This window comes from Chelonia mydas, chromosome 2 (genome assembly GCF_015237465.2).
Source record: "Chelonia mydas isolate rCheMyd1 chromosome 2, rCheMyd1.pri.v2, whole genome shotgun sequence".
NCBI classification, from domain to species: domain Eukaryota; kingdom Metazoa; phylum Chordata; order Testudines; family Cheloniidae; genus Chelonia; species Chelonia mydas.
The window spans coordinates 21981105-22005887 of NC_057850.1; the positions used below are offsets into that span (position 1 = coordinate 21981105).

At 40.2% G+C, this 24783-nt stretch overlaps 1 protein-coding gene across 3 annotated transcripts in view; it reads right to left on the reverse strand.

Annotated features, from left to right (window-relative positions):
- Positions 1 to 4668: 4668 nt before the first annotated feature.
- Positions 4669 to 24783, reverse strand: part of FAM91A1 (family with sequence similarity 91 member A1) — a 55360-nt gene continuing 35245 nt past the window's right edge. For all 3 annotated transcript variants that reach the window (XM_037892036.2, XM_037892037.2, XM_037892038.2), the window contains 7 exons: positions 24063 to 24176; positions 22120 to 22192; positions 19828 to 19977; positions 19315 to 19422; positions 18735 to 18858; positions 16955 to 17024; positions 4669 to 8224 (listed from right to left, as the gene is read on the reverse strand). In XM_037892036.2, the coding sequence (XP_037747964.1) occupies positions 8033 to 8224; positions 16955 to 17024; positions 18735 to 18858; positions 19315 to 19422; positions 19828 to 19977; positions 22120 to 22192; positions 24063 to 24176 (831 nt within the window). In that variant the 3' untranslated portion in view covers positions 4669 to 8032. The remainder of the gene's footprint in view (positions 8225 to 16954; positions 17025 to 18734; positions 18859 to 19314; positions 19423 to 19827; positions 19978 to 22119; positions 22193 to 24062; positions 24177 to 24783) is intronic.

Here is a 24783-nt window from a genome sequence, read left to right on the forward strand (position 1 = left end):
TGGTGAAAAAACAGGGAATTGCCTTATGTTCATCTGTGTGAATAATTAACAACGATGCTTAGGAAATGAGGACCTATTGTTCCCTGAGGGACTCCAACTTCTCAAAGAAGGCCTGAGTTGTATAAAAGACGTTTGGGTCCCAATCCTTCTTATCCCAGATCTGCTTAAGCTTCAACAGGGAAAGTTTGAATCACCACATGGAGATCCCAGTTATGCTGGTACTCCCTGAATACGATATTGGACACTGGACTATAACTTATGGACTAAATTCTAAAAGAACTCTTTGCAACTACAAAGCTCACCATCTCTGCTATGTATCTGAACCTCAAGAACTGAACTAATGTCTGTATGTATATTTATCTTTTAACAATACTCTCTCTCTTTTCTAATAAATTTTAGTTAATAATTGGTGGTAAGCGTGTATTTAGATAAGATCTGGATAATTCATTAACCTGGGAGGTAATGTGTCCGATCCTTTGAGATTGGTAGAACCTTTTCTTTTATACGATGAAATAAGATTTTCAGAAATCATCATCATATTTGACTTGGGTACCTGGATGGTGGCTTGAGGCTGGCTTACTTCAAGGGAACTGTGTTGTTGGCTTCTGGGCAACCAGTGAGATAATAAAGAATCTGTTTTATGCTGGCTTGGTAAATTTAAGTATTGGAAGTATCCACGAGTTTTGAGGATTATCTGCCCCATTCTTTGCAGTTCAACCTGAGTGACCTTGGCTGGCCCACACTGGGACCCCGGTCACAACCTCAGTCCCTTTCTCATCACTCAGCATGTTATCCTGGTCACTTTCCACCTCCAGCTACCCCCCACAGTGCGAGTACATCCCTTGTTACATGTCTCCCTAGGGGAAAAGCACACCCCCAACTCCCTGCTGTGACAAATACAGGCTCCCCCTCTCATTTCCTCTCTCTGGTTTTGCCCTATATTTCTCCCCCTACATCGCCTCTCTCACTGGTTTCTCCTCCACCTGCCCCATGTACCTGATCTTCTCTACTTTCCCTGGGCCCTCACTTCAGACTTTACAACTTTCAAATAAAGCCTCACTGACCTGTGTGTCCTGGCTCCATCACAATCTTTGCCATTACAATCCGCTCCACTGATATATTTGCTTTTTTCCTCCTGCTCACCAGTACATTCCTTGACTTGAGCATTGTCCTCATCTCTGTTGCCATCTTTTTCACCATCCTCACCTCCATCACTGACATCAGCTCCACCATTAACATCTTCAGCTCCATCACCATCCTCACTGTCATCCCTACCTCCATCATTCACCTCATCACTGTCATCAGCTCCATTGCTATCAGGTCCCTTGCCAGCTCCATCACCCTCTTTGGTGCTACCCAGGGCTCTGCCATCATCTTCATCACTGTCCTGGGCTCCACCATCACTGCTCCCTTGTCGCCTCTGTCCTGAGCTCTGTTACTGCCAGTTAATCCCTGGTCACCATCATTGCTGACCTGGGCTATGCCACAGTCACACGCATCATCTGCCTCCTGGTCACCATCATCCTGGGTCCCATTGGCTTTACTGTCAGCTCCGTCAACAGATCTCTTCACAGCTACCATCATCAGCTCATTCACCTTCCTTGTCGCTTCCATCCTGGGCTCTGTTGCCATCACTGACTCCCTGATTGTCGCTGTTGTCCCGGGCTCCGCCACCATCATTGGTTCCCTCATCACAGCTGGCTTGGGACGTGTTGCCATTCTTGGCTCCACCACGGTCATCAGCTTCCTGGTTATCCCTGTCATTGGCTCTTCACCTCCCGTATCGATTCCATCCTGGCCTCCATTGTCACCCTCATCACCGCCCTCCTCAGCCCCACTGCAGTCCTTGTTACCATCGTTGGCTCCATCACCATCATACACTCTTGTTGCCACTGTTCTGCTCTCCACTGCTATTGCTGGCTCCCTCTCTGTTGCCATTCTAATCTTCACCATCAGCTTCTTGGTCATTGCCATTGTTGGCTTCCTCCCAGTCCTCATCATTGCCGTGGCTCCACTGCCATCATTGGATCTGATGCCTCCCACCTGGGTTCCATTGCCATGTCACCACCACTATCCTGGGTTCTGCCACTATCATCAACTCCCAGGTCACTTCTGTCTTGGACTCCATCCCTGTCCTTGCCCTGGTTTCATTGTCGTCAGAGGTTTCCTGGTCACTACCATCATGGGCTGCCTTATCACTGTTGTCATTGGTTCTGTCACCTCCCCCGTTGCCTTCCTCACTGCCATCTGAGCCAACAGACACCACAGTGTACTGATAATTAGAGCTGGGCAAAGTTTTTCAAATAGTTTATTTGCCAAAAAATGTAGTTTTGGTCAATCCAAAACAACTTGTGAATTTGAAAGAAATCATTTTGGCCACTCACAAAATGGCCAAAGGAGGAGGTGGTGGTAACCTACTCCCCTATTCCCACCCCTTATAATCTTTAGCCCAGTGATTAGAACCCTCACCTGGGATATAGAAGACCTAGGTTTGAATTCCTGCTCTGGAACAGACCCAAAAATGGACTTTTTCAATTCACCAAAAATTCCAAAACAAATTCAGATTCAGTTCAACCCAAACTGGATTTTTTTTTTAACTGCCACCAAACCAAAAAAATCAGTTATTTGTCTAGCTGTACTGGTAATGTTTATTAATACAGCTGATCTAATACTATTTAGTTGAACAATGTATTTGATGAATGGCATCATTCAAATAAAATATCTGACAAAAATGTGTTGTGGTATTCAACCAGTGTTTTGACTTTTAAATTATATTCCAAAAATGTTTTATTCTTCAAATAGATTTGATAAATTATTTACTAATCAAAGAGCTCTGTTTATTTAGTTAATTTATGAAAATGACTCAATGAGCAAGATTCCAAACCAAGGATTTAAAAAACATAAGAATATGATACATGCAGGAGCTTTACAGAAAAGATAAATCTCTAATAGTTTGTTGTTGAGTGACAGATAGGTATTAAAGTGAAATACTGACACCCAAAGGACAACAGTTGTACTTAAAAAAATATCTCCACTTACAGTTCTATTTAGACTTTGGGGAATTCATTTAGGGCCTAATCACACAATTGGGTCCTGCTTAAATCATGAAACTTGAGCTTTCTTAACGACTAGCAGAAAGATGAAGTTAGATGCTATGCATTTATAATGTGTTTCAAAGTTAAAATTACAACAGTTACATTGAAATCAATAGGTGTTAAGGGTGATTTTTAGGACCAGCATAAAAGAGAAAATTCTAAAAATCCCTATGTTTGTTACCATGAATTATCACTGAATTCTTTCCCCTTCTGTATGCTACTAAATAAATAAATAAATAAAAACACCTTCTGTCCTTGCAGATTATACTGACTTTGGTAAATTCATAATAGGGCCTGGAGCCTACATTTTCAGTCTGGTAGAAGAGGACAATTCCCAGCTGGTTCAGCTTATAAAACTTGACAGTTCTGAATAGAGTTGAGCAAACTTCTAATGTGTAGGACCTCTTGGCCTTTAACAGTTCACTATGGGATTAAATGAGTAAGAGTTGCTGGATGTACAATAGCAAACAGGTGAATGCTTGACATATGCAATACATAGAATGTGCAAATGCTTGACATATGCAATACATAGAATGTGCAAATTTATTTGGTGTTTTATTCTTTTACTTCTTGAAGAGTGGTAAAGTGAAGTGAAGAGATTTAATGTGAGCAGACCTAAAACACTTCTGAATGTTTTTGCTTGTCTCTTTGTAATTGCCATTCTGCTATAAAACAGAGTTCAGAAAGGATCAAAGAGGATTACTTTAATGAAGCAGGAATCTCATTTCTCTTCTTCCATAACTAAGCAAAAGGTCAACAGCTTTCCTATATTCAAGAACACAGGTCAACTTTCTAAAAGTCAAATACCAGCCTGAGCTTTCTGGAAGGGTTTGCAACTGGATTCAAGTACCAGAGTACTGAGATTCTATAATGTGATAGTTACTTATTGGCCTGAATCAGCACTAAAAAAAAAAAAAAGATTCACGCCTGAATACTTAGTTGTGTAATAATTTCAACATTTTCTGTACTCTTCAAAGCTGGCTCTGAGTGTACTTGGTATTATCCCCTTAATTTTAAGTATGAAGTGAAGTCAGTGGGAATTAAGCATGTTTTTAAGTGCTTTACTGAGGCCCTGAGTCACCAGGATACTAAACTATGTGAGTAGTCTCATTGCCTAAATTTACACCCACGCGTAAGTGCTTTGCTGATCAGAATCCTAATTTGAGAGCTCAATGATGACTTAAGTTAGTGTCTTTTCTGGGGGCAAATTAATGGAGGATATGGGGCCAAAGCTGGGTCTCAGGAAGTTCTTTGGCTCTTCGTGGAAGAATCATGGCTGGATGGGGAGCTACAGGGTGCAGTTTTTATGCTCCATGATCATCTCTCTGAAAACCAATGGAGAAGAGGGTTTAGGAGGAAAGATATTGCAATGACTGAACTTATCTTCTGATAAAACTAAATGTCTGAAGATTTTGCTACTACAAGATACAGTAGCAAGATATTGCCGGAGATACTCTGATAATATATTATGGAGATTACTATAATTGGTTAATGGTCCTTCAATCCATAAGTGCCACATTTTACTGCCAAGTCCAGAAGAAACACACCTGAAAGGGAAAAGCATTTTGCCGTGTTTTGATCTACAACACATTTTATTTGTAAACATTTGTTACATGTGCCAATAATTTAACTGAACACAAATTTTTGTACATTTCAATATATACTATTAACAATGTCATACAAGAAAAAAATCAACTGTATTGAGTTACAGTTGTACTTGAAAACCTTCAGAATACAAACTGTGTTAGAAACACTGAACAAGAAAAGAAAAAAAGGTTTGAGAACAATGCCAGAAAGAATTTTTGAACCATTGTGTGATAGAAACCACAATGAAATCTTGTTAGTTGGCTCCTGTATCTCAAGATAAATCCAGCTAAAATACTGCTTAGGTTGACCGAACTATTCCCAAAGCACAAAGCACAAAACAAACCACTTTTTTCTTTAACTTAATAGACTTCTTGGAAGGTAGATGCCTAAAATAAATTTAAAATATTATTAACTTGATTTTCCACAATTAATAAATCATTTGAAGAAAAAAGTTATATTGTCTTTATTCTTAATAACAATATCAAAAGATTATTTTGGTCTGAATGGAGGTCTTGCCGTTGTTTACACCGCATTTAAAACAAAATGTTGTACTTTTAATAAAGCCTCTGGACCATAACCAGTATTACAGTTGCAGTTGAGTTTATGATAGTTTAAGGTCTTTCTTTGGTAGTCACCTATTCAGTAAAATTTCCAAGCCTGTGGGTCTATAGTTAGGTTTCTAAATCCATCTTAAAGCACCTAAATAGGAGTAGCTTAATTCTGAAAAGCTGCCAAGTACCTGCAGCTCTTATTGTTAACCGTCAGATTTGTAGGTATTCAGCAATTCTGCTAACCAGGCTACTTTTATTTAGAAGCCTAACTTTAGGTATCCAAGTATGAATATTTAAGCCAATAATAGTGGAGAATTAAAAACAAATTTTAAAAAAATTCTTCCATTAATTTTGAGGTTGCAGACGACAGACTTTTACATGAGCTACCATAATTGTACATATCTGTATATATACAATGTACAGGTGACAGCCGATATAAAGTTTGCTGCTAGCTAAACTACAAAAGCTCACTGCAGTATTTCAAATAATGCCTACGATACTGAAAATGTAAAGCATCACCTTCAGTATAAGTCCCTTCACTGTGTTAGACGGTGGATTAATGTCCCTTCATGTAGGATATTAATTCTCAGACAGATCAGACTATGGTCTGCTTTCTATGCTATTTCCCCCCTTACTAATATCCATAAAGAACATGTAGCATTCCTATTTTTTCTTTTTAATTTCCTTTGAAGGCAATAAGACAACCAGTATCAATTTAAAAATATGGAGAATTTGTACATGTCCAATAAAAAAAAAGTCAACCTTTTTTATTGTAGCGTACACACTAATCAACACATGAAGTCAAGCTCTGTAATATGTGCAGAATAAGCAAGTTCAACTGCTACTGGTAAAATATAAAAGGAGAAGAGACAAACTTGAGAAGAGCATTGCACTGACCATGCTGAAGTACTTACAACTTCCAGTTTCTCAGCCGGAGAGAAAGCGCCACATTTACACTTAATAGGAATGTTAACCAAGTGAGAAATAAGGAAATAACTGAAGATTCCATTCTAATTCAAATCACTGTTCTACCACATTAGGGTGCTTCCCCCCACCCTTTTAAAACATATATCACATCAAATATTTTCTTCTTAACCTCTTATCAAACAAATACAAAAACTGAACATTACTACATTTACCATGTACAATTTCCAGCATGGCATGTTGCACAGGTTCTTGGTCCAATAATTGCTTAAACTGCAGGCAGCTGCTGACAGCATGGTTCAATTTCATTTTAAAGATAGTATATGAATGAATTCCAGTAAACAAAAAGTCATCAGAAATTTTTAGACACTAATCTTCAAAATATTCTACATACTTGTTGTTTTCCTAGTATGCTTAACTGGATACGATGTATTTAAACGGGCAGGAAACCACCTTGCAGAGTCAGTATAAACTAAAATGAAGTAACACTGCACAAATTCCTCCCACCTCTAGGGAGGAAGCCTTCTAAACCTAGAAATGATTAAGTTGATATTTGTCATGAGTAGTTGATGGCTTAAGGAAAACTTAAAAGAACTGTTTAAAGAAATACATCTGCCTATAGATTTTCGGCACTTTTTTCTGCATTTTTTCTTTATTGAGGATACCCACATAAAAACCAAAAGCTTTGTTCTATTAGTATTAAGTCTTCTCCAACTGTTTATTCTGCCATTAACATGTTTGGTTTGTGACATCACTCTTTTCCATAGCGACGTTACAAACATAAATGAACAGCTTCCGGTGAGGAATAAGTGACAGAAGCAAAGACAAGGTGGGTGAGGTAATCTCTTTTTTTGGAGCAACTTTCGTTCGTGAGACACACAAGCTTACACACTGCTCTTCTTCAGGTCTACTCTGTGTAAGCTCAAATGCTTGTGTCTCTCACCAACAGAAGTTGCTTCAATAAAAGATATTACCTCACCCACCTTGTGTATCTAATATCCTGGGTCCAACACGACCCCAACAACACTGCATGTGACAGAAGCAAACATGCTTTAGGCGCAAAGATCCTAGTTTCATGTAAGTGCTCCAATAAAACAAGGGACAAAAGAAATACACTAATATATACGTAAACAGCTTTCTAGGAACAGAGGGAATCAAATTAATCCCTGGTGCAATTCTATTGCTCTCCATGAAATTACACAGAGGATGAAATTGACCCAATCTTTTTCCAAGATTTCCTAGAGGCATCAGTAGGATTTTATGTCTTCAAAACTTAAGACCTCATAGAAAGTGTCAATTCATTATTGTTATGTTGATTTACCAAACCAAAACTTCATCATCATCAGGCTGACCTACATAATATACAGACATCGGCAACAATTCTTAATGCCCCATAATACCACCATGATACCAGATTTTTACTATTTGAACACTACTGAAAGCCTTTCCAGAGCCAAATCTCTTACTTATAAACAGAATTCAGTAATAAAATACAAAACTAAACAGGATTTATATATGAGCAATGAACATATCAAATTACTATTGCAATTTTGTGGTGACAGCATAGAAATTTAACAATAACCAGAAAGCCTAAAAAAGGTGTGTTTAGAATTATAAAAGAAATAGCGATTATCCCAAGATACAAATATAGCGCTGATAGCTGAAGAGCTCTCTGTTGCAGCCGGAAATGCGCCAATGAATAACAAGTTGTATACAGTGTGTTTCCCCAGTACTGCAACACAACACACTTAAAAACACTACTTTAATGTGGGTTATGCTGCAGCAGCAAAACACTTCTTAGTGGTTGGCAGTATAAATTAATTGTAATAGACAAAGAAAAAAGGCATTAAGTGAGCAATGCACGGTGAAACCAAACTATTGGATTTGTTCTTTAAGTACGTTTGCAATAAGAACTGGGGACGGGGACTGTCCATTCCATTCAGATAACATGCCTTCTTTGAACATTAGATTCTTGGCAGGAAGTGGAACACCCATGTCAGCAGAAGTAGGTTGTGAAAACAAACTTGAATTGGTGTCAGAGAGCAGATCCAGTGTTGAAATACCTTCCTAAAGACAAAGGGAAAAATACAATGTTTTAAAATAGGAACAAAGGACCAACAAAGGACATATCTGGCTTCAAGACTAAGCTCAGTAAGTTTATGGAGGGGATGGTATGATGGGATAGCCTAATTTTGGCAATTAATTGATCTTTGACTATTAGCGGTAAATATGCCCAATGGCCTGTGATGGGACGCTAGATAGGATGGGATGAGTTACTACAGAGAATTCTTTCCTGGGTGTCTGGCTGGTGAGTCTTGCCCACATGCTTAGGGTTTAGCTGATCGCCATATTTGGGGTTGGGAAGGAATTTTCCCCCAGAGCAGATTGGCAGAGGCCCTGGGGGTTTTTCACCTTCCTCTGCAGCATGAGGCACGGGTCACTTGCTGGAGGATTCTCTGTACCTTGAAGTCTTTAAACCACGAGTTGAGGACTTCAGTAGCTCAGACATAGGTCAGGGGTTTGTTACAGGAGTGGGTGGGTGAGATTCTGTGGCCTGGTTGTGCAGCAGGTCAGACTAGATGATCATAATGGTCCCTGCTGACCTTAAAGTCTATGATTCTAAGGTGGTTTAGTACTAAAACTGGAGTTCTATTGACTCATTTAAGCCACAGATCTGCATTCTGGAGGTTCTATGAATGCTACTTTCAACCACTGAAGTTTTGAATTTTTATACAGGTGGGTGCATGTGCCACAGAACGTGTCAGGAGTTAATTGACTCTTCTGCTATGTCTACATACAAACTCTCTCGGGTCCAAGACGACTTTTGGAAAAATCCAAAGTAGAATTAAAAAAAACTTCAATGAGAACTCCATTTACTAGTAATTCCATTTAACTAGACACTGAAAACACAGCTGAAGCTGGTGTTTGCCCTAGTGTCAGAGTCTAATAACCTTTACAAAATTGTGCTCCCTTCCCATCTTGCACAAAACTTACCTTCAGGCCCTTGTGAGCCATCTGCCCTGCAAGGAAACATAAGGAAGTCCAAGGAACTGTACTTCTTGGGATTTCTGTATGTTGTTCCTCTGCAAGGCAGACTCTTTATATTCGTCTCCTACTCTTATCCTTAGGCTTTCTTTTTTTCCAGACTGCCATCTATACTGGGAACACCCTCAAAAGCAAGATGATCACCCTCTCTCATTCAAACACCTCTAAACCATTTCCACAAAGCCCATTAGTAATGCTGCTCCATTTCATTAAATTCATCGTGTCTCACCAATCAAAAGTCATTCTAAGATAGAACCCTTCTCTGTCAGTTTTGCACCTCTTACCTGATTTGTATTGGCTATTTAAGACTATACACTCATCAGAGCAGGAACCACATCATCCTTGATAATTTGTATAAGAAACACATTGTTAGCATTTAAATAACAATGCATGTGTAGGTATATTTATTTCTCACATTCTGATTAGCGTGAAGAGGTGGGGGGCAGGGGGGTTGTAGTCACTTCCACTTTTTCATTCCTGGAATCCTTACCCAAAAGTATTTCATCACTAAACTCCCTAGCACACCCCCACATCTCTCTCATTATGTATTATAGCTTTATATGATTTCACGTCCAATGTATTTTATAAATACAAAACCATTTGTACATTACATGCCAGATATGTGGATCATTCTACCGATTTCTGATTACACCACCAGATAATAATCTCCATCATTTAGTACCCCCTTCTAGTTCTTGCTAGTTTCAAGTGCTCCTTGCATATGGATACAAAATTTAGAATGTTAAGATCCTTCATGTTTGGTCTTCAAATTTTATCTTCTGAAATGCTATGTATGTTGGAATTACATCACAGGACATTTGAATTAAGCAAAAAGCTCCTTCTCTTCCTTTTCTAATGAGTTTAAAGCAAGGCTTGTGTAGGAGTTCAATACCTCTTCAGTCTAAGAAACAGGTATCTAATCCAAATAGGCCTTCTTCACAAAAGGAATTTCAGTGCTCTGAAAATCATAAACTCTACTTTGTCCATCAGCACATTAAGTCAGTTCACCAGTATCAATCTTCTCATGTGTGCTACAAGTTCCCAAAGGACCTCAAAGACTACTTGCACTGCTGCCATCTGTGTCTGGGCTGAGGCTAATTTAATGCGCCTAGTTGGAACTACTGTTTGACACTCCAGGACGAATCTGCTTCAAGAAGAAATGAAGGTTACTTACTTGAGGTTACTTACCTGGAGTTCTTTCAGGTTGCCTACAGTGGCACATGGCCCATCTACAACTTCTAGTAGCAAATATCTCCAACAGATGGAGACAGAACTTTAGATGGGGAGGGCTCTGAGTTACTACAGTGAATTCTTTCCAGGTATCTGGCTGGTGGGTCTCGTCGACATGCTCAGGGTCTAACTGATCGCCATCTTTCTGTCAGGAAGAATTTTCCTCCCAAGTCAGACTGGCAGAGACCCTGGGGGTGGGGGGTTGCCTTCTTCTGCAGCATGGGGCATAGGTCACTTGCTCGTTTGAACGAGAGTAAATGGTGGATTCTCTGTATCTTTAAATCATGATTTGAGGAATTCAGTAACTCAGTCAAAGGTTATAAATCTATTACAGGAGTGGGTGGATGAGGTTCTGTGGCCTGAAATGTGCAGGTCAGACTAGATGATCACGATGGTTCCTTCTGGCCTTAAAGCCTAGGTGTCTATGAGATGATGGATTTATGGATAATGCGCCAACCAGTGCAGCCTAACAGTAGAACCTTCTCCAAGCAGTGCCTGTTGGAACACACATGCGCCCTCTCCTCATTTTTGAATGTTCCGAGGGCGAGGCTATAAAAGGGGTCACTGGCACTTTACTGCCTTAGTTCTTTCTGAGGCTGACCCAGAGAAACCAGGATAGGACTCTGAGAAATTGTGTGTGGGATGTGTGAATATGCAGAGTCATCTTGAAGAACTCTGGTTATTAGTAAATAACCTTAATTTCTCCTTCGAGTGGCTCTGCATATTCCCACTTATGGGTAGTTTGGCAAGTGATACTGTAAACTCAGGAGGAGGGAACAGAGTCCTAATTAAATAACTGCTCTACCAAATCTAGCATCCTCTCTTGAAGCCAAATCCAAAGCATAATGTTTAGTAAACGTATGGACTGACTTCAGGTAGCAGCCTTGCAGATTTCCCCAATAGAAACATGTTTAAGACAAACCCTAGAATTCTTACAGGAGTGCTAAGTGTTGTCACTCTTGTCTGAGAACAAGGTCTGGCCAGCAAAGGGCAAATCAATTTAACTGGCTTTGTCATTTTTGTGTAGTTCCTCTTTTTGAAGTTAAATGGTATTGTGGTGGGTTTCTTTAGTATTTTTCTCCCTACCAAGATGTTAAATTTAATTACATTATGATCACTAATACTGAGTGCTTCAACCATATTCATCTTTTGGATCAGATCCTGTGCTTGTCTAAATCAAGAATTGCCTCTCCCCTTGCAGATTCCAGGACAAGCTGCTCCACGCAGCAGTCATTTACGGTGTCTAGAAATTTTCTTTGCATCCCTTCCTGAGGTGACATATAGACAGTCATTCTAAGGATAGCTGAAATCCCCCATTATTATTGTGTTTTTTGCCTCTGTAGCCATTCTTCACTGTCACCATCCTGGTCAGGTGATCAGTAGTATATTATATTGCTATACTCCTATTGTTCAAGCACAGAATTTGTGTCCATAGAGATTCTATGGTACAGTTTGATTCATTTAAGATTACTATATTTGACTATGCTTCCTTTACATATAGTGCCACTCCCTCACCAGTAAAAAAAACAAGGAGTGCTTGTGGCACCTTAGAGACTAAAATTTATTTTGGCATAAGCTTTCATGGGCTAAAACCCACTTCATCGGATGCATGCAGTGGAAAATAGAGTAGGAAGATATATATACACAGCGAGAACATGAAACAATGGGTGTTGCCAACCAACCGTAACAAGACCAATTAATTAAGGTGGGCTATTATCAGCAGGAGGGAAAAAAACCAAAAACCTTTTGTAGTGATAATCAACTGTTTGAAATGGGCCATCCTGATTATGGAGTCGGAAGGAGTCGACCTGGACTGTGGGTTCAGAAAAACAGCCAAGCTGAGGGCTGCTGTGAAGGTCCAAGGCGAGCAAATCCGCCAATAAGCGCAAGACCCACCAAGGTAGAGGAGGAACTTTGTCACAATCCATATCCTCATTTAATACCAGGCACTCCAGTTCACCTATCTCAGTATTTAGACTTCGAGGATTTATATAGAAGCACTTTTACATTTTGTCAATATTCAGTTGCTTAACTTCATGTGTTCTATTTCAATGGGACTCTTACATTTGATTGTTCCTCACTAGTTCCTACATCCACTTTACCAACTTCTTTCCTATCCTCTTTACTAGGATATAGAGTTTCCCCTTTAATAAATTTATCTCTAAGGGATGTCTCCTCCCCAAATCATATGCTGCTGTGCACCTGTCAGTTTTCCCCCAGCTCTTAGTTTAAAAAAAAAAAAAAGTCTTCTACAACCTTTTTAATTTTACATGACAACAATCTGCTTCTATCTGGATTTAGGTGGAGCCCATCCTTCTTGTATAGACTCCTCCTATCCCCAAAAGTTCCCTAGTTTCTAATAAAGGGGTTTAATAAACTTAAAACTGCCCTCACTACACCACTGTCTTCATCCATTGAGACCCTGCAGTTCTGCCTATATTTCCAGCCCTGAGCATGGAACTGGAAGGATTTCAGAGAATGCTACCATGGAGGTCCTGGACTTTAATTTCTTATCTAGCAGCCTAAATTTGGCTTCCAAGACCTCTCTCCTATCTTTCCCTTTGTCAGCGGTACCTATGTGTATCACAACCACTGGCTCCTCCCCTTAAGTCTGTCTAGATGTCTCAGGAGATCTACAACTTTGCACTTGGCAGACAATTTATCATGTGGTTCTCCTGGTCATCACAAACCCAACTATCTATATTTCTAATAATTGAATTGCTATTACCTGGCTCTTCCTAGTAACTCAGGATCTCTCCCTAGGAGGGGTGTCCTCAGTGCAAGAGGATACCATGACACCATCTGGAAGGAGCGTCCTAACTAAGGGATTGTTTCCCTTGGCTCCAGATGTTCTCCTCCACTCAGACTTTCATCCTCCTCAACAGCACAAAGGCTGTCAGACTGGGAGTGGGACTGTTCTACTGTGTCCCTGAAAGTCTCCTCTGTGTACTTCCATCTCCCTTAGCTCTTCCAGTTCAGCCACTCTGGCCTCAAGTGTCTCTACAGTGTCTCCGAGGCCCATGAGCTGCTTGCACAAAAATGCCACTTGCCCACAAGACAGATATTCATACATGCTGCATTCAGTGCAATAAATTGCATAGCCTCCACTCTGCTGCTGGATTTCTGCCTGCATTATATTTACTCTTGCAGGGTTTTTGGTTTTATTTGGGGCGGGGGGAGAATTGGCCTAAGTTTAGAGTAGGTTTGTTACATGTAGCTGCCTCTTACACTCCCTCTCTAAACTCCCTCACAAAATTCCTGTTTGCTGCTCCTATTCACTAACTCCTTTGGTCATTTAGGAGCTGTCTTTTGAAACCCCTGTTCTCCCTGAGATGATCTCCTCTGATCATCTGGTAACCCTTGCACAAGTTATTTACTGCCAGGTAATTAGTCACCCTAAATCACTAAAAAAAAAAAAAAAAAAAAAAAAACCCCACCTTTTCTCCCTCTCTCCTATCTGGAGTCAAACAGGCTTAATCAGACCTGAATCTATTACTGGCTGCTGCAACCAGCAGGGAATTTGGCACAGGTGAATATGAAAATATGAACACGCCTCATGCAGTATTTCAGAGAATTTGTCAGTTTTCTTAAAGATAAGCTGACAAGAAGCAGGGGTAGCCCAAACTGCTTTAGCAGGTTGCAAGAAACCTTCCAACATACGTAAAAACATCCCCTTCCTGAAAGGACCACCAAGAATGTCAAATACTGGATGTGATGCCACTTCCACAGCAACTGAAGGCAAGTTCAAAGTAGATTCCATATGATATATTAATTCATAAAATAGTAAAGCATCCTCAGAAGAAGATAGAGAAGCAACACCAACATGCTCATCAGGTGAAATATCAAGTTCAAATTCTTTACCCACCTAACCATGCTCAAAAAGAGGAAGTAACTCTTCATTTTCTTACTCAAAGTATCAGGCACCACCATGTGAGCTGCAGACAGATCCGGTGGAAACAGATCCAAAAATTCCCCAGAAGATGGATCCTTATTAGTTGGAATATCACTACTTCATCCATACGGAGGATGACTCAAGAACTCTTGCAGCACAGCCCAATAAGACCACAGACCTGCCAGTCTCTCCAATAATTGGGACCTGGGAACATATACATAGGATGAAGCAGCAGAAACTGTCCAAGAGGTTGAGGAAATCCAGACTTAGATGGCATGAATATGGACAATTCAGACCTTTCAACTCTCCCTCTATCCTCTTCTAACTGTGGATTCAACCTCTATTCCACTATTGATCTCACCGGAGATAGCAACGGCACTGGAGGATGCCTAAAAGCTGAGAAGGATCTGTTTGGCAATCCTCAAGGAGTCTTAGCAGGGAGAGGCAAAGATGGCTCTGTGAAAAGACTCACAATATCTTCCATTTTACACCTTTTTCAGGTGAAAGGGATTTAGACCTCAGAACCAATGAAGGCTTCTTCCTTCCCGCTCTGAGCAATCACTCACTCAGATCCAACCAACAGTCAGATGTCATATTGAGAGCATGCCAGCACAATAGTAGTCTTCTTCTGATCAGACATTGGCACTGGAGTTAATACAGGCAATGGTGCTGGTCTGACAGGCTTAGGAATCATCAGAGCTGGAGAGGGGCTCAACTCTGTAATCCTGAAACATGAAGCCAAATGCGGAACAGACTTAGGTCTCAGAGACTGAACCTCAGAAGACATATCCAAATCAGACGGAACCAATAAATCTGATCCACAACATTTGGCACTGCTGACAGTGACTGACTTCTCCCTGCCTTTTTAATTTGGAACTGCGACATTCAGAACAAACAGCCTAATCATAAGGTCCTTAGCTATCAGTTGAACAGACAGGGCCCTCCAGCTCAGATGGAGAGGAGCCTCCAGAGGAGAAAGACGTCTCTTCTCCGCTGCTGGAGTTCAGACCCAACAGCAACCGCTGCAGCACCCGAGATCTGGACAGACTGCCAGAGCTGCCGGTCGCTGGAGACACCAAGGAATTGTTGGGGCTACCATTAACTGTTTATCCCAGAGAGACTGACGATGACCCCCGAGACCCAGAAGTGTAGGAAGTAGCCCAGGGGAGCCAAATATAGTTCGGTTGTGTTCCTGACTGACAGCTGGCCAGCGTATTGCAGCCAGGTTTCCCCACTGACCCAGTGGCGGACCACTCTGCCACTGTTAGGGCCCTGGGCTGGGACACGGTAGAGGTAGGGGGATGTGGGCCCACCTGACTCCGCCACCCTACCCCTGGGGTGGCAGCCTCCCCACCATAGGCCAAGAGGCCTGCGTTTGTTGGTGGTCCGCCAGAGCCAGGACCCCCGACTGTTTGCTGCCCCACCCTGTTTGCACTTATTGCTCTGTCCTGACTACAGGCCAGAGCCTCCGGACTTTGCTGCCGTGCCCTGTCTGAGGGCCTGGCATATAGACTTGCTGCCCCATCCTGTTTGAGGGTCTGGGCTAATAGACTCGTTACTGCTCTGTTCTGAATACCAGCCAGAGCCTCTTTGCTGCCCCGCACTGTCTGAGGGCCAGGGCTTATAGACATTGCTGCTCTACCCTGATTGTAGGCTAGAGCCCTCTAATTGTTTGGTGCCTTGGCCAGTCGGAGGACCATGGCCCCTAGACTCACTACTGTGTTATCCCGCCAAGTCGCGGAGACCCCGTGCGAATTCCCCCCAAACGGTGCCCTTCCAGAGGGCTTGTAGCAAGGGGGTGTGGCCTCCCTTCCAGACAGATGGAGGGACAGCTGCAACCGCCTTACAAGTACCAACGGACATAGGAAAGAACTTGTCAACTACTGTATATGAGGATACACATGTGCATATCATAGAATTTCAACAAGTTGGATGCTTACATGACAACTGTAGAAATGCTGAGGCATTGTAGAGGAAATGCCAAGGTAAACATGCTACATCAATGTGCTTAAACAAAAAGTCTTCCAAAACATAGCCAAGAGTTTTACACATTTTCTCTTTAACATTAACTCATCACTACATTGTTTACATGAAGAAACACACCAGACTTCTTCAACTACTAAAACTAGAATTTAACAGCATGTTTCATCTATCACTCAGACTTGGCTAAATTTAGGACATGAGATTTCATTGCTAAACAATGACAGTTTTAAATAAAAATATTTCTCTTAAAAGGGATATGGGTCAACTTGATATTTAGAAGATTAGTAAGTAGCACCTGAGGCTACACTTGCCCAGAGTCCCTTAATAATATTTAGGATCTTATAAGCATGTTTCAAATCTCTCTCTCTCCTTTTGCTGTGAAAACCCATACAAAACCGGGGAAACTTATTACATACGGAGCAGAGCGGTGATAACATACCAAGTATAAAACCAAACAATGGTATTTTTCCCCTCTTATTTCAATGAAAATTCAGAAAATAATGAGATTTTTAATATGACAATGTCTTTAATAGCTCTATCATTAAAAAATGAATAAGCTACAAACTTCTACACAACATTTAATAAAAAAGCCAAAACCAAAAGACAGGCCATGCAGAAGTTCCTACATTTTGATTTTTTTCCCTTACCTGGAATGAATAAACAAAGTTAAGAACCTGTAGAGACAGCTTTCTACTGGAATGCAAGAGTTTTTGAAGGCTGTCAAAATGAAAAAAGGAAAAGCTGTAAAACGTAGCAGGTGTCTAAAAAAGTGTACATGTGCTGATACATATTGTTACTGTAGTGGACTAGAATACCAGGCTCACGATCTTAAGAGCAGCTCTAATGGTTCTTAACAGCACTTGTTAAAATAAAACAGAATAATGTAATACTATCATTGTAGAAGAGGTAAATTGCTAACTAAACTCCAACCCCCCACTCCCTGCTTTTAACTGCCTGGGTTTTGTTCCATTCAACAAGTGAATATCCAATTTCCTGAAGCTATTTATGTTTGTTACTATGATAAAAAGGTGTGGTTGAAAGTTTTACTCAATATGTATAATGTACATGAAGCATGAATAATATATTAAATTTTATTCTTGCTTCTTATGCTAGACCGTTCTAAAAAGGTATGATATACAGTGGTTCTTAGCGTAAGTTACTTCTTAAAATGCAACACATTAAAAGCTCCAAAAAAGGTGACAAGCAACCTATTTACCTGTAAGATCCTCACTGCAGAGGGCTATTAGGGCCACATTTTCAAATGGCCATAACACAGCCTCTACAATTGTGCCCCTAAATCAGACACATTTTGCCAAGAAAAGATGAACTATAATGAAAAGCCACCTTCAAAATGAGGAAATACAAATCAGTGGCCATCACTTAAGTCCATAAGATTTTGTTACAGTGCATAAGAACTGCCTTCCCAAAATCAAATGCAGTAAAGCTACTACATTATTAGCTCTTACAGAATTTGAGTTTTGCTGGTATTTCGATGATGAGAGGAAAGCTTGTGTAAAGGCTCTCTATGGCTACTTCCCTCTGCCCTTTCCCTCTACAAAGGACTATATTTATTCACACATAGAGAAGCCACCATTAATTTAAGAAATATAATCTAATCAAAGGTGCTGCATTTCAGTGAAACTGTTGCAATTAAATTGTCTGTCAGAGACCTTATTGAACAAGAGATGAAACAAATTACCATCAGAAATCGCATTTCCTATAGTCTCCAAAGTAAAATAAAATTCCTTTCAAAAAACATTTTGCTTTATTAATCAATTGCAATGTGAAGTTTAATCTACAATAAAGATAGATTGCAAGGCACGATTTTAAGTAGGCTAACCTCCGCTCATACACCACATACATCAGTGGTTCTCAAACTAGGGCCGCCGCTTGCTCAGGGAAAGTCCCTGCCAGGCCGGGCCGGTTTGTTTATCTGTCACGTCTGCAGGTTTGGCCGATCGCAGCTCCCACTGGCCGTGGTTTGCCACTCCAGGCCAATGAGGGCTGCAGGAAGGGCGTCCAGCACATCCCTCGGCCCATGCCGCTTCCCGCAGCCCCCATTAGCCTGGAGCGACGAACCGCGGCCAGTGGGAGCTGCGATCAGCCAAACCTGCAGATGCAGCAGGTAAACAAACCGGTCCAGCCTGCCAGGGGCTTTCCCTGAACAAGCAGTGGCCCTAGTCTGAGAACCACTGCCATACATTATGGTATGATGCCCACGCTGACAATAGCAGCCAAATATTCCTAGGGCTTGAGGTATGATCAATGAGCTATGGGAATGTATATTACAGCAAGTATCTTGGAGCCTAAAAGTGACTCCTACAACGTAATAACAAGATACAGTACTACAGTTTCAAACTTTAATTTATTGCATTGCCAAAGCACAGATAAGTTCTGCACAGAATGGCTGTGCAAAAGAAACCTCACCTTTCTTTTCTACATAGTCCATGGGTAGCAATTTTTCTGCAGACTTTCCGGTTTAATTCCGAGCTAAACAGTGGAATTCCAAAGCATAATTCCAGGGGAACCCATTCCAGTTCTGTTGTGGGAACTATAAGATATAAACAAGAGACTAAAATGTTTTCTGAAGAGAACAGTAAATTGACCCTGAAAATTTAACCCCAGATCAGTTCTCTCTAAAAAAAAATAAAAATTGAGTCAGTAGCTAAATTGTACCAAAAGGTTCCTATCTCCCATTCTTTATAAAACGTACACAGTATTTACAAGACAGAACACTTCAAGCAATTCTGAGCCAAACAAAGATTCTTTAAGAGGTCTGCATTAAAACATATTAACAGTATTGCACTATCCATACATCAATGTGTCAAATACATTAAGTTTTTTTTTTTAAATGTGTACTATTTGCTTAGAACACAGCACTAGAGACATTAGGCAATGCTTGTATTGTGTGTTTAGATACTTTAATACTAGATTTCTGACTGGACAGAAATATCTAAGGGAGATTTTATCTTCCAGTAAATAATATAGGTCATTTGTAAGATCTTACCTTCAGGACTTTGCTTAGCTGCAGAATCCACAGATGTGTCTTCAACAACAATTTCAAATGATTCTGTGCTCCCATTTACATCAGATCCTGATGCCAATTCAAGCTCACCTAAATTTAAGATATTTAATAATATTTAGATGAATATAAGCTTAGTTACCTCCTGATGTACAGAATATATAAATTTTACTCATATGTGATGTATTGATAATGAACACAAAGTACCTCAAACTATTTACCTAAGGACAGTAATCTAGATGCATGGCATAAAGGAATAAAGAAAAACACAAGGATCTTACTTGGATCTGGTTTGACACTAAAATAATCAAAGGAAACTAGTGTTTTGTTTTCAAAATAAAACATTAAAGAGCTGATGGTTTTAAGAGAAGATTTCGTTTTGTACTTATTTCTATATTCTAAACAATAAATTTATACACCTTGATTTTTATTTAAAAGGGGCATATGAATTCAAAGAAATTGACCGCCAAAGGCAAATAGTCTTCACTGCTGACTAACCTTTTCCATCAGAAGCATCACTCAGCTTTCTGTTTGTGTGTCGACTGGAAGGATTCAACATGGTAACATATCCACAAAAATGCTGCAAATCCACTTTGTCGCTTAATATTCTCAATGCTTTATGAACGCCCATATTCACACGAGAGAAGTCTAGCACAGAAAAGAAGCACACAAGTTTGCCTTTGCATCACTGCAAGAAGGTAGTAGAGCAACCATAGCACCACTACAGTTAATACCCAGGAAGTCAGGGCTAGATTTCTGATGGCGGTTCATTTAGGCATTTGGAGATTTCCCTTTCTTCTGTAGCTCCTAGGTCCAGATATCATGATGGTGGGTATGGTATGGGAAACTGGGTAAATGGATCGCTTCTTCTTCCCCATTCCAAAAACAACATAGTACCTTAAGATACAGTGGCAAGGAGGGAAGAGAGAATGCAAGAATTAGTGGGTACCATTTTCCCCACACCTTCAGCTAGATGGCAGAGTGCAGCAATTTCAATGCTGGGCCTCAATGATGTCCATCTCTTCCACTAAGATGCAATTTGGATCTTCCACAGTACTTTGGCCCAGAGTTTATGTGAGGTACGTTATGAAGCACAAGATAATACTGCAGTGCTCCCAGGTTTTGAGTCTGGTCATGGAGGAACTACTGGCATCAACAGCTAGATGTCAAAACCCAGAACAAGAAAGGGGGAGTGAGAAAGACCCCTCTGGTTTTCAGCTCAAAACTTTTCACTTGAGGATCAAGGTGAAAGGATGTGGGCCACTTTGCCAAAGACCAAAAGGAGGAGAAGTGAATGTAGGAAATAGTTCATTGTAAACCTAAAACAAATAAACTGGATTTAGACTCAGATCAGGAAACTAATGGATGGTTTATGCTGGTTTGTATTTTGTCCAGCACCAATCTACAGTTTCAGGTGTTAAATCTCATACTTTGTACTTGGGAATGGAGGTTGTCCGTAACTCTGAACAAGACATTACGGATTTCAGCCACTGGGAGGGGCGGGGCATTGCAGCGGGGGACTGGGGCTGCAGCCGTAGAGGTGTGTCAAAGCTTCTGACCCTCAGGAGCACCAGGGCTCAGGGATTTAGACGTGGAGGGAGTTCAGGTGCTCGAGGCTTCAGGCCCTGCAGCTCCACTCCCAATTTCAGCCTCGTGGGGGGCACCAGGGTTCGGGGCTTCTGCCCCAGGATGGATGCCAGAGCTTCAGCCCCGCGGCTCTGTTCCTGGCTTCTGCCCGGGGGGAGGGGAGCGGGAAGAGGGGGGGAGAAGAGGACACTGGGGCTTGGGGCTCCCCACAGCTTGGAGCTTTAGCTATGGGGGAAAAGCACTGGGGCTGAAACCGGCACTTCCCTGTGGGGCTGAAGCCCTGAGCCCCAGGCAGAAGCTGGGTACAGAGTTGTGGGACTGAAGCCCTGAACCCCAGGGCTAAAGCCCCGAGGCAGTAAAGTATTTGCTGTCTGCCTGAGTACTTCTGGGTCCACAAGGTATCCGGTTGACCGGTAAGTCCATAACTCTGCTGTTCGTATCTTTGAGGTTCTACTGTACATGGCCATCATCTTCCTCTCCACCCCCTTTAAACTTCAAAATGACTGACTAAGACAAGTTTAAGAAGCATTTCACAATCAGTAAATTTCTGCTTCACTAAAAGTAATTGTACCTGTGCAGACCTTGAAAGTGAAGATTAGGAAATTTAAAAGGGACATCATTAACTTGGAGCTTTTTTAAAAAACCAAAAAAAAACACTGTGTTCAATTTTTTATTTTCTGTATTACAGTCATGCTCCAGAGTAATAGTCAAGATAGTTTAGCTGAATGCACAACTAGGAGCTCACCATCTGCCTAGATGTTTTCATCTGGCAGTGTTCTGTAGGCAACACAGGAGTGATGAGTCTTGTGGAGAATAAGATAGATTTAAAGGTTTTTTTCAATAAACTTGCATGCAACACAAAGAGCAGCAAGGAGGTGCATGTACAAGCAATGATGGGCAATAAAAGCTGGTGTTGTTCCAGTAAGTTTATGCAGGGAAAGAAAGAGGGCCAGTAAATTAATTGGAAGTTGGGGTAATGGTCACAATAAGACTATCTTCCTCTACATTTACAGCAGCACCCTGTGGACACTATGTAAGGATCCCTTCAATTTTCTCTTCCAAGTTTAATCAATAGCTAGTAACATTGTAATCCTCTGCTATTAGAAAGTGGGCATTAATATATTTAGTTTAGCCTCTCCATACAAGGTAATTGTACAATAGCACTGAAGTCTTTGTTGCAGAATTCACATTAAAGATAGTTACCTCCTTGCTGTTCTGCTTCCTCAAATGGGAAAGGAATATGCATAGTTTCCCCCATTCCGTGCATGCCATGTCCCTGAACACCAAGAAATTAAAATCAGGGAAAGAAATCCATATATACTACTAGAGCTTGCATTGATTTCTTAGTTCTGCTTGTTCTCTTTTGTTTAAGAAAGGCCAGATTGGTAACGCTAATGTAACAAACAAGTAGACCAGATAAGACGCTTATATACTGAAGATTGTGGTTAGTAATTTTAAACAAATATTAATGTAAGCAACTCAAAGTTAAAATGTAATAAAAGAGGAACAGTTAGCTTTGTGTTTTACTAATCATAACTATAAAGTTTAGCGTCATTGTTAGTTTCAAAGTGGCATCACAGCATGGAGACCCTTATCCACAGAAATGCTCAAATAATTGCTTTTCTTTTTCACTAAGGCTCTTACAGGTGAAGCATTTGACAATATGAAAGTTACTTAATGTAATCCTAAATGCTCGCTTATTTGAGTTACTACTTCTTCTTTCAGTTGTTTTCTATATCTCAAAGATTTTAGCTAAACCAATGAAAGACAAAAAAAGGATTCATACACAATGTCATACTATGGCATTTATTTTACTAAAATGTTTAAGACAAATATACCTATATATTTTTTTAAAAACCCAATGTAGAAGTTAATGTCAGTAATTTCGTTAAAGAACCCTTCATTTTAGATGTTTATGAAGAGCCATAGAAATGCTCTTCACACCAAAAGCAATACTGAATTATGTTTAGCTGTTTTTGATTTAGATACAAGACCTAAACACCAAGTAGTCTCTCAAGAGGTGCTTTTCTTAGATGAGAACATTTTCAAACAAAACTACCTCTTATCACACACCATTTTGGCCTATAACCTTAGTATTTTCCTTCACCTTGAAACTGCCTTCTCACATCTCTTACACTTGTGAATCTGAATCTGACCACTTTGCGGTATTGCTCAGGTACATCACTCTCTTAGCTCCACTTATGCCAAAACTCTTGTCTATGGCCTCATCTCTCTCGTCTTTAATATTGCACCTCTCTTTTGGCCTCCCCAAGTCCCAGATGTCCAAAAGCCTTGGTTCAAGAGCCTTCTCATCAGTGACGCTGGAAGGGGTGCTGAAAGCCATCTAACGAAACTGCAAACCCTGTATGCTCAAAAGCAATATAAAAAAGTACAATTCCTGCTCACACCACATGGGATTCTCAACAATCGTGAAATAATGCTAGCTTCATTCTGACAGCATACCAAACTTTTCACAGTGAAACCTGGGGGTGCTGCAGCACCTGCCGCATCCCTAGTTCCCGCCCTGTGCTTCTCATATGCCTCTCGACATCTGAATAACCTTCATGTAGCTACCTCATCAAATCCATCTCACTTGAAAACCTCTTTTCTTTGTTAAAGTTGCTTAACTTATCCCTCTTTCCGAGTTAATACAGTTAAAATAATAAGAAAAGAGTCTGGAATACAGTTTGTAGGAAAGTCTGTGAACAAAAAGTTGTGCAAGAGTACAAAAACACCCTAAAAGTTAGTACAAAATTGTACTAAGATACAAATATTATATGATCAGAAAGAAATAATTGAAAACCAATAAAAAAATTTTTAGTATAGAACTCTGAAAAAACAGGCATCTACAAAGCACAATTGTGATGCATCCCATACTTGTTGACTACATTTTAATACATGGACTACGTTTTAATCCATATAACTGTATATGAATCACACAACAGTTTTGGTTCAACACTTTAGTGACACAGTAATAAATAAACAATAAATAAAGCCGGTCAAAATTTTTCTAAGTTCAAAATTTTGAAAAAAAATGAAGAGTTTTGAAAAAATGTCACTTTTTTTCAGTCACCTCTACTGTACATTACATATAAGAAAAAAATGTACTGAAATTAAGTACATTTTATCATATTCATATCAAGTACCTGAATTAGAACGGCAGAATGTGTTAAAGCATCATTCAACATTGTCAATACATTCGAAGTTAGGACTACTCCTGGGTCATGACCCCAAGATGTTATTAGTAAGCGATCATAACCCTAAAAGAAAGAAACAAAATAAAAAGCAGTAGTAATTGATTGTCTAAGTATATAAAAGTGAAAAGCTAAATCATTAGGCTAATAGTAAAGTATTACAATTAGGAAATTACTGCCAGTATTTTCAGTAATATACCATTTTATATTGTGTTATAACATCACTTTTATGCTAATGCTCCTTCTAGTGATGGAGGCAGAATTTTGAGGTTGGGGGTTTCCTAACATGCTAGTACGAACAGGATATATCTGCTGCAAAGACTTGTGACAATGTGCAGATACCACAATGTTCCTTGAGAAGGGGAGATAAAAATATTCTCATATAAATTTGGAAGGTAAGAATATGTGCTGAGAAACTTTAAAACTGCCAGCAGTACTCAAAATGATAATGGTGTTCTATCAATGTGGAGTATATCTTCAGAGAAAAATAATGACATGGAAGCACTTTCCTTTTCTCTAAAGATACGATTGTAAGAGAGCCTCATTTCAGAAGATTAAAAAGTCCTGGGAATGTCTCTGGATAAAAAGTGTATATTTTTAACAAAATGCCACTGCAACAAGCAATAGTGGAAACAAGAACAACAACATTTTTGCATGGTAACAAAAAAAGGGT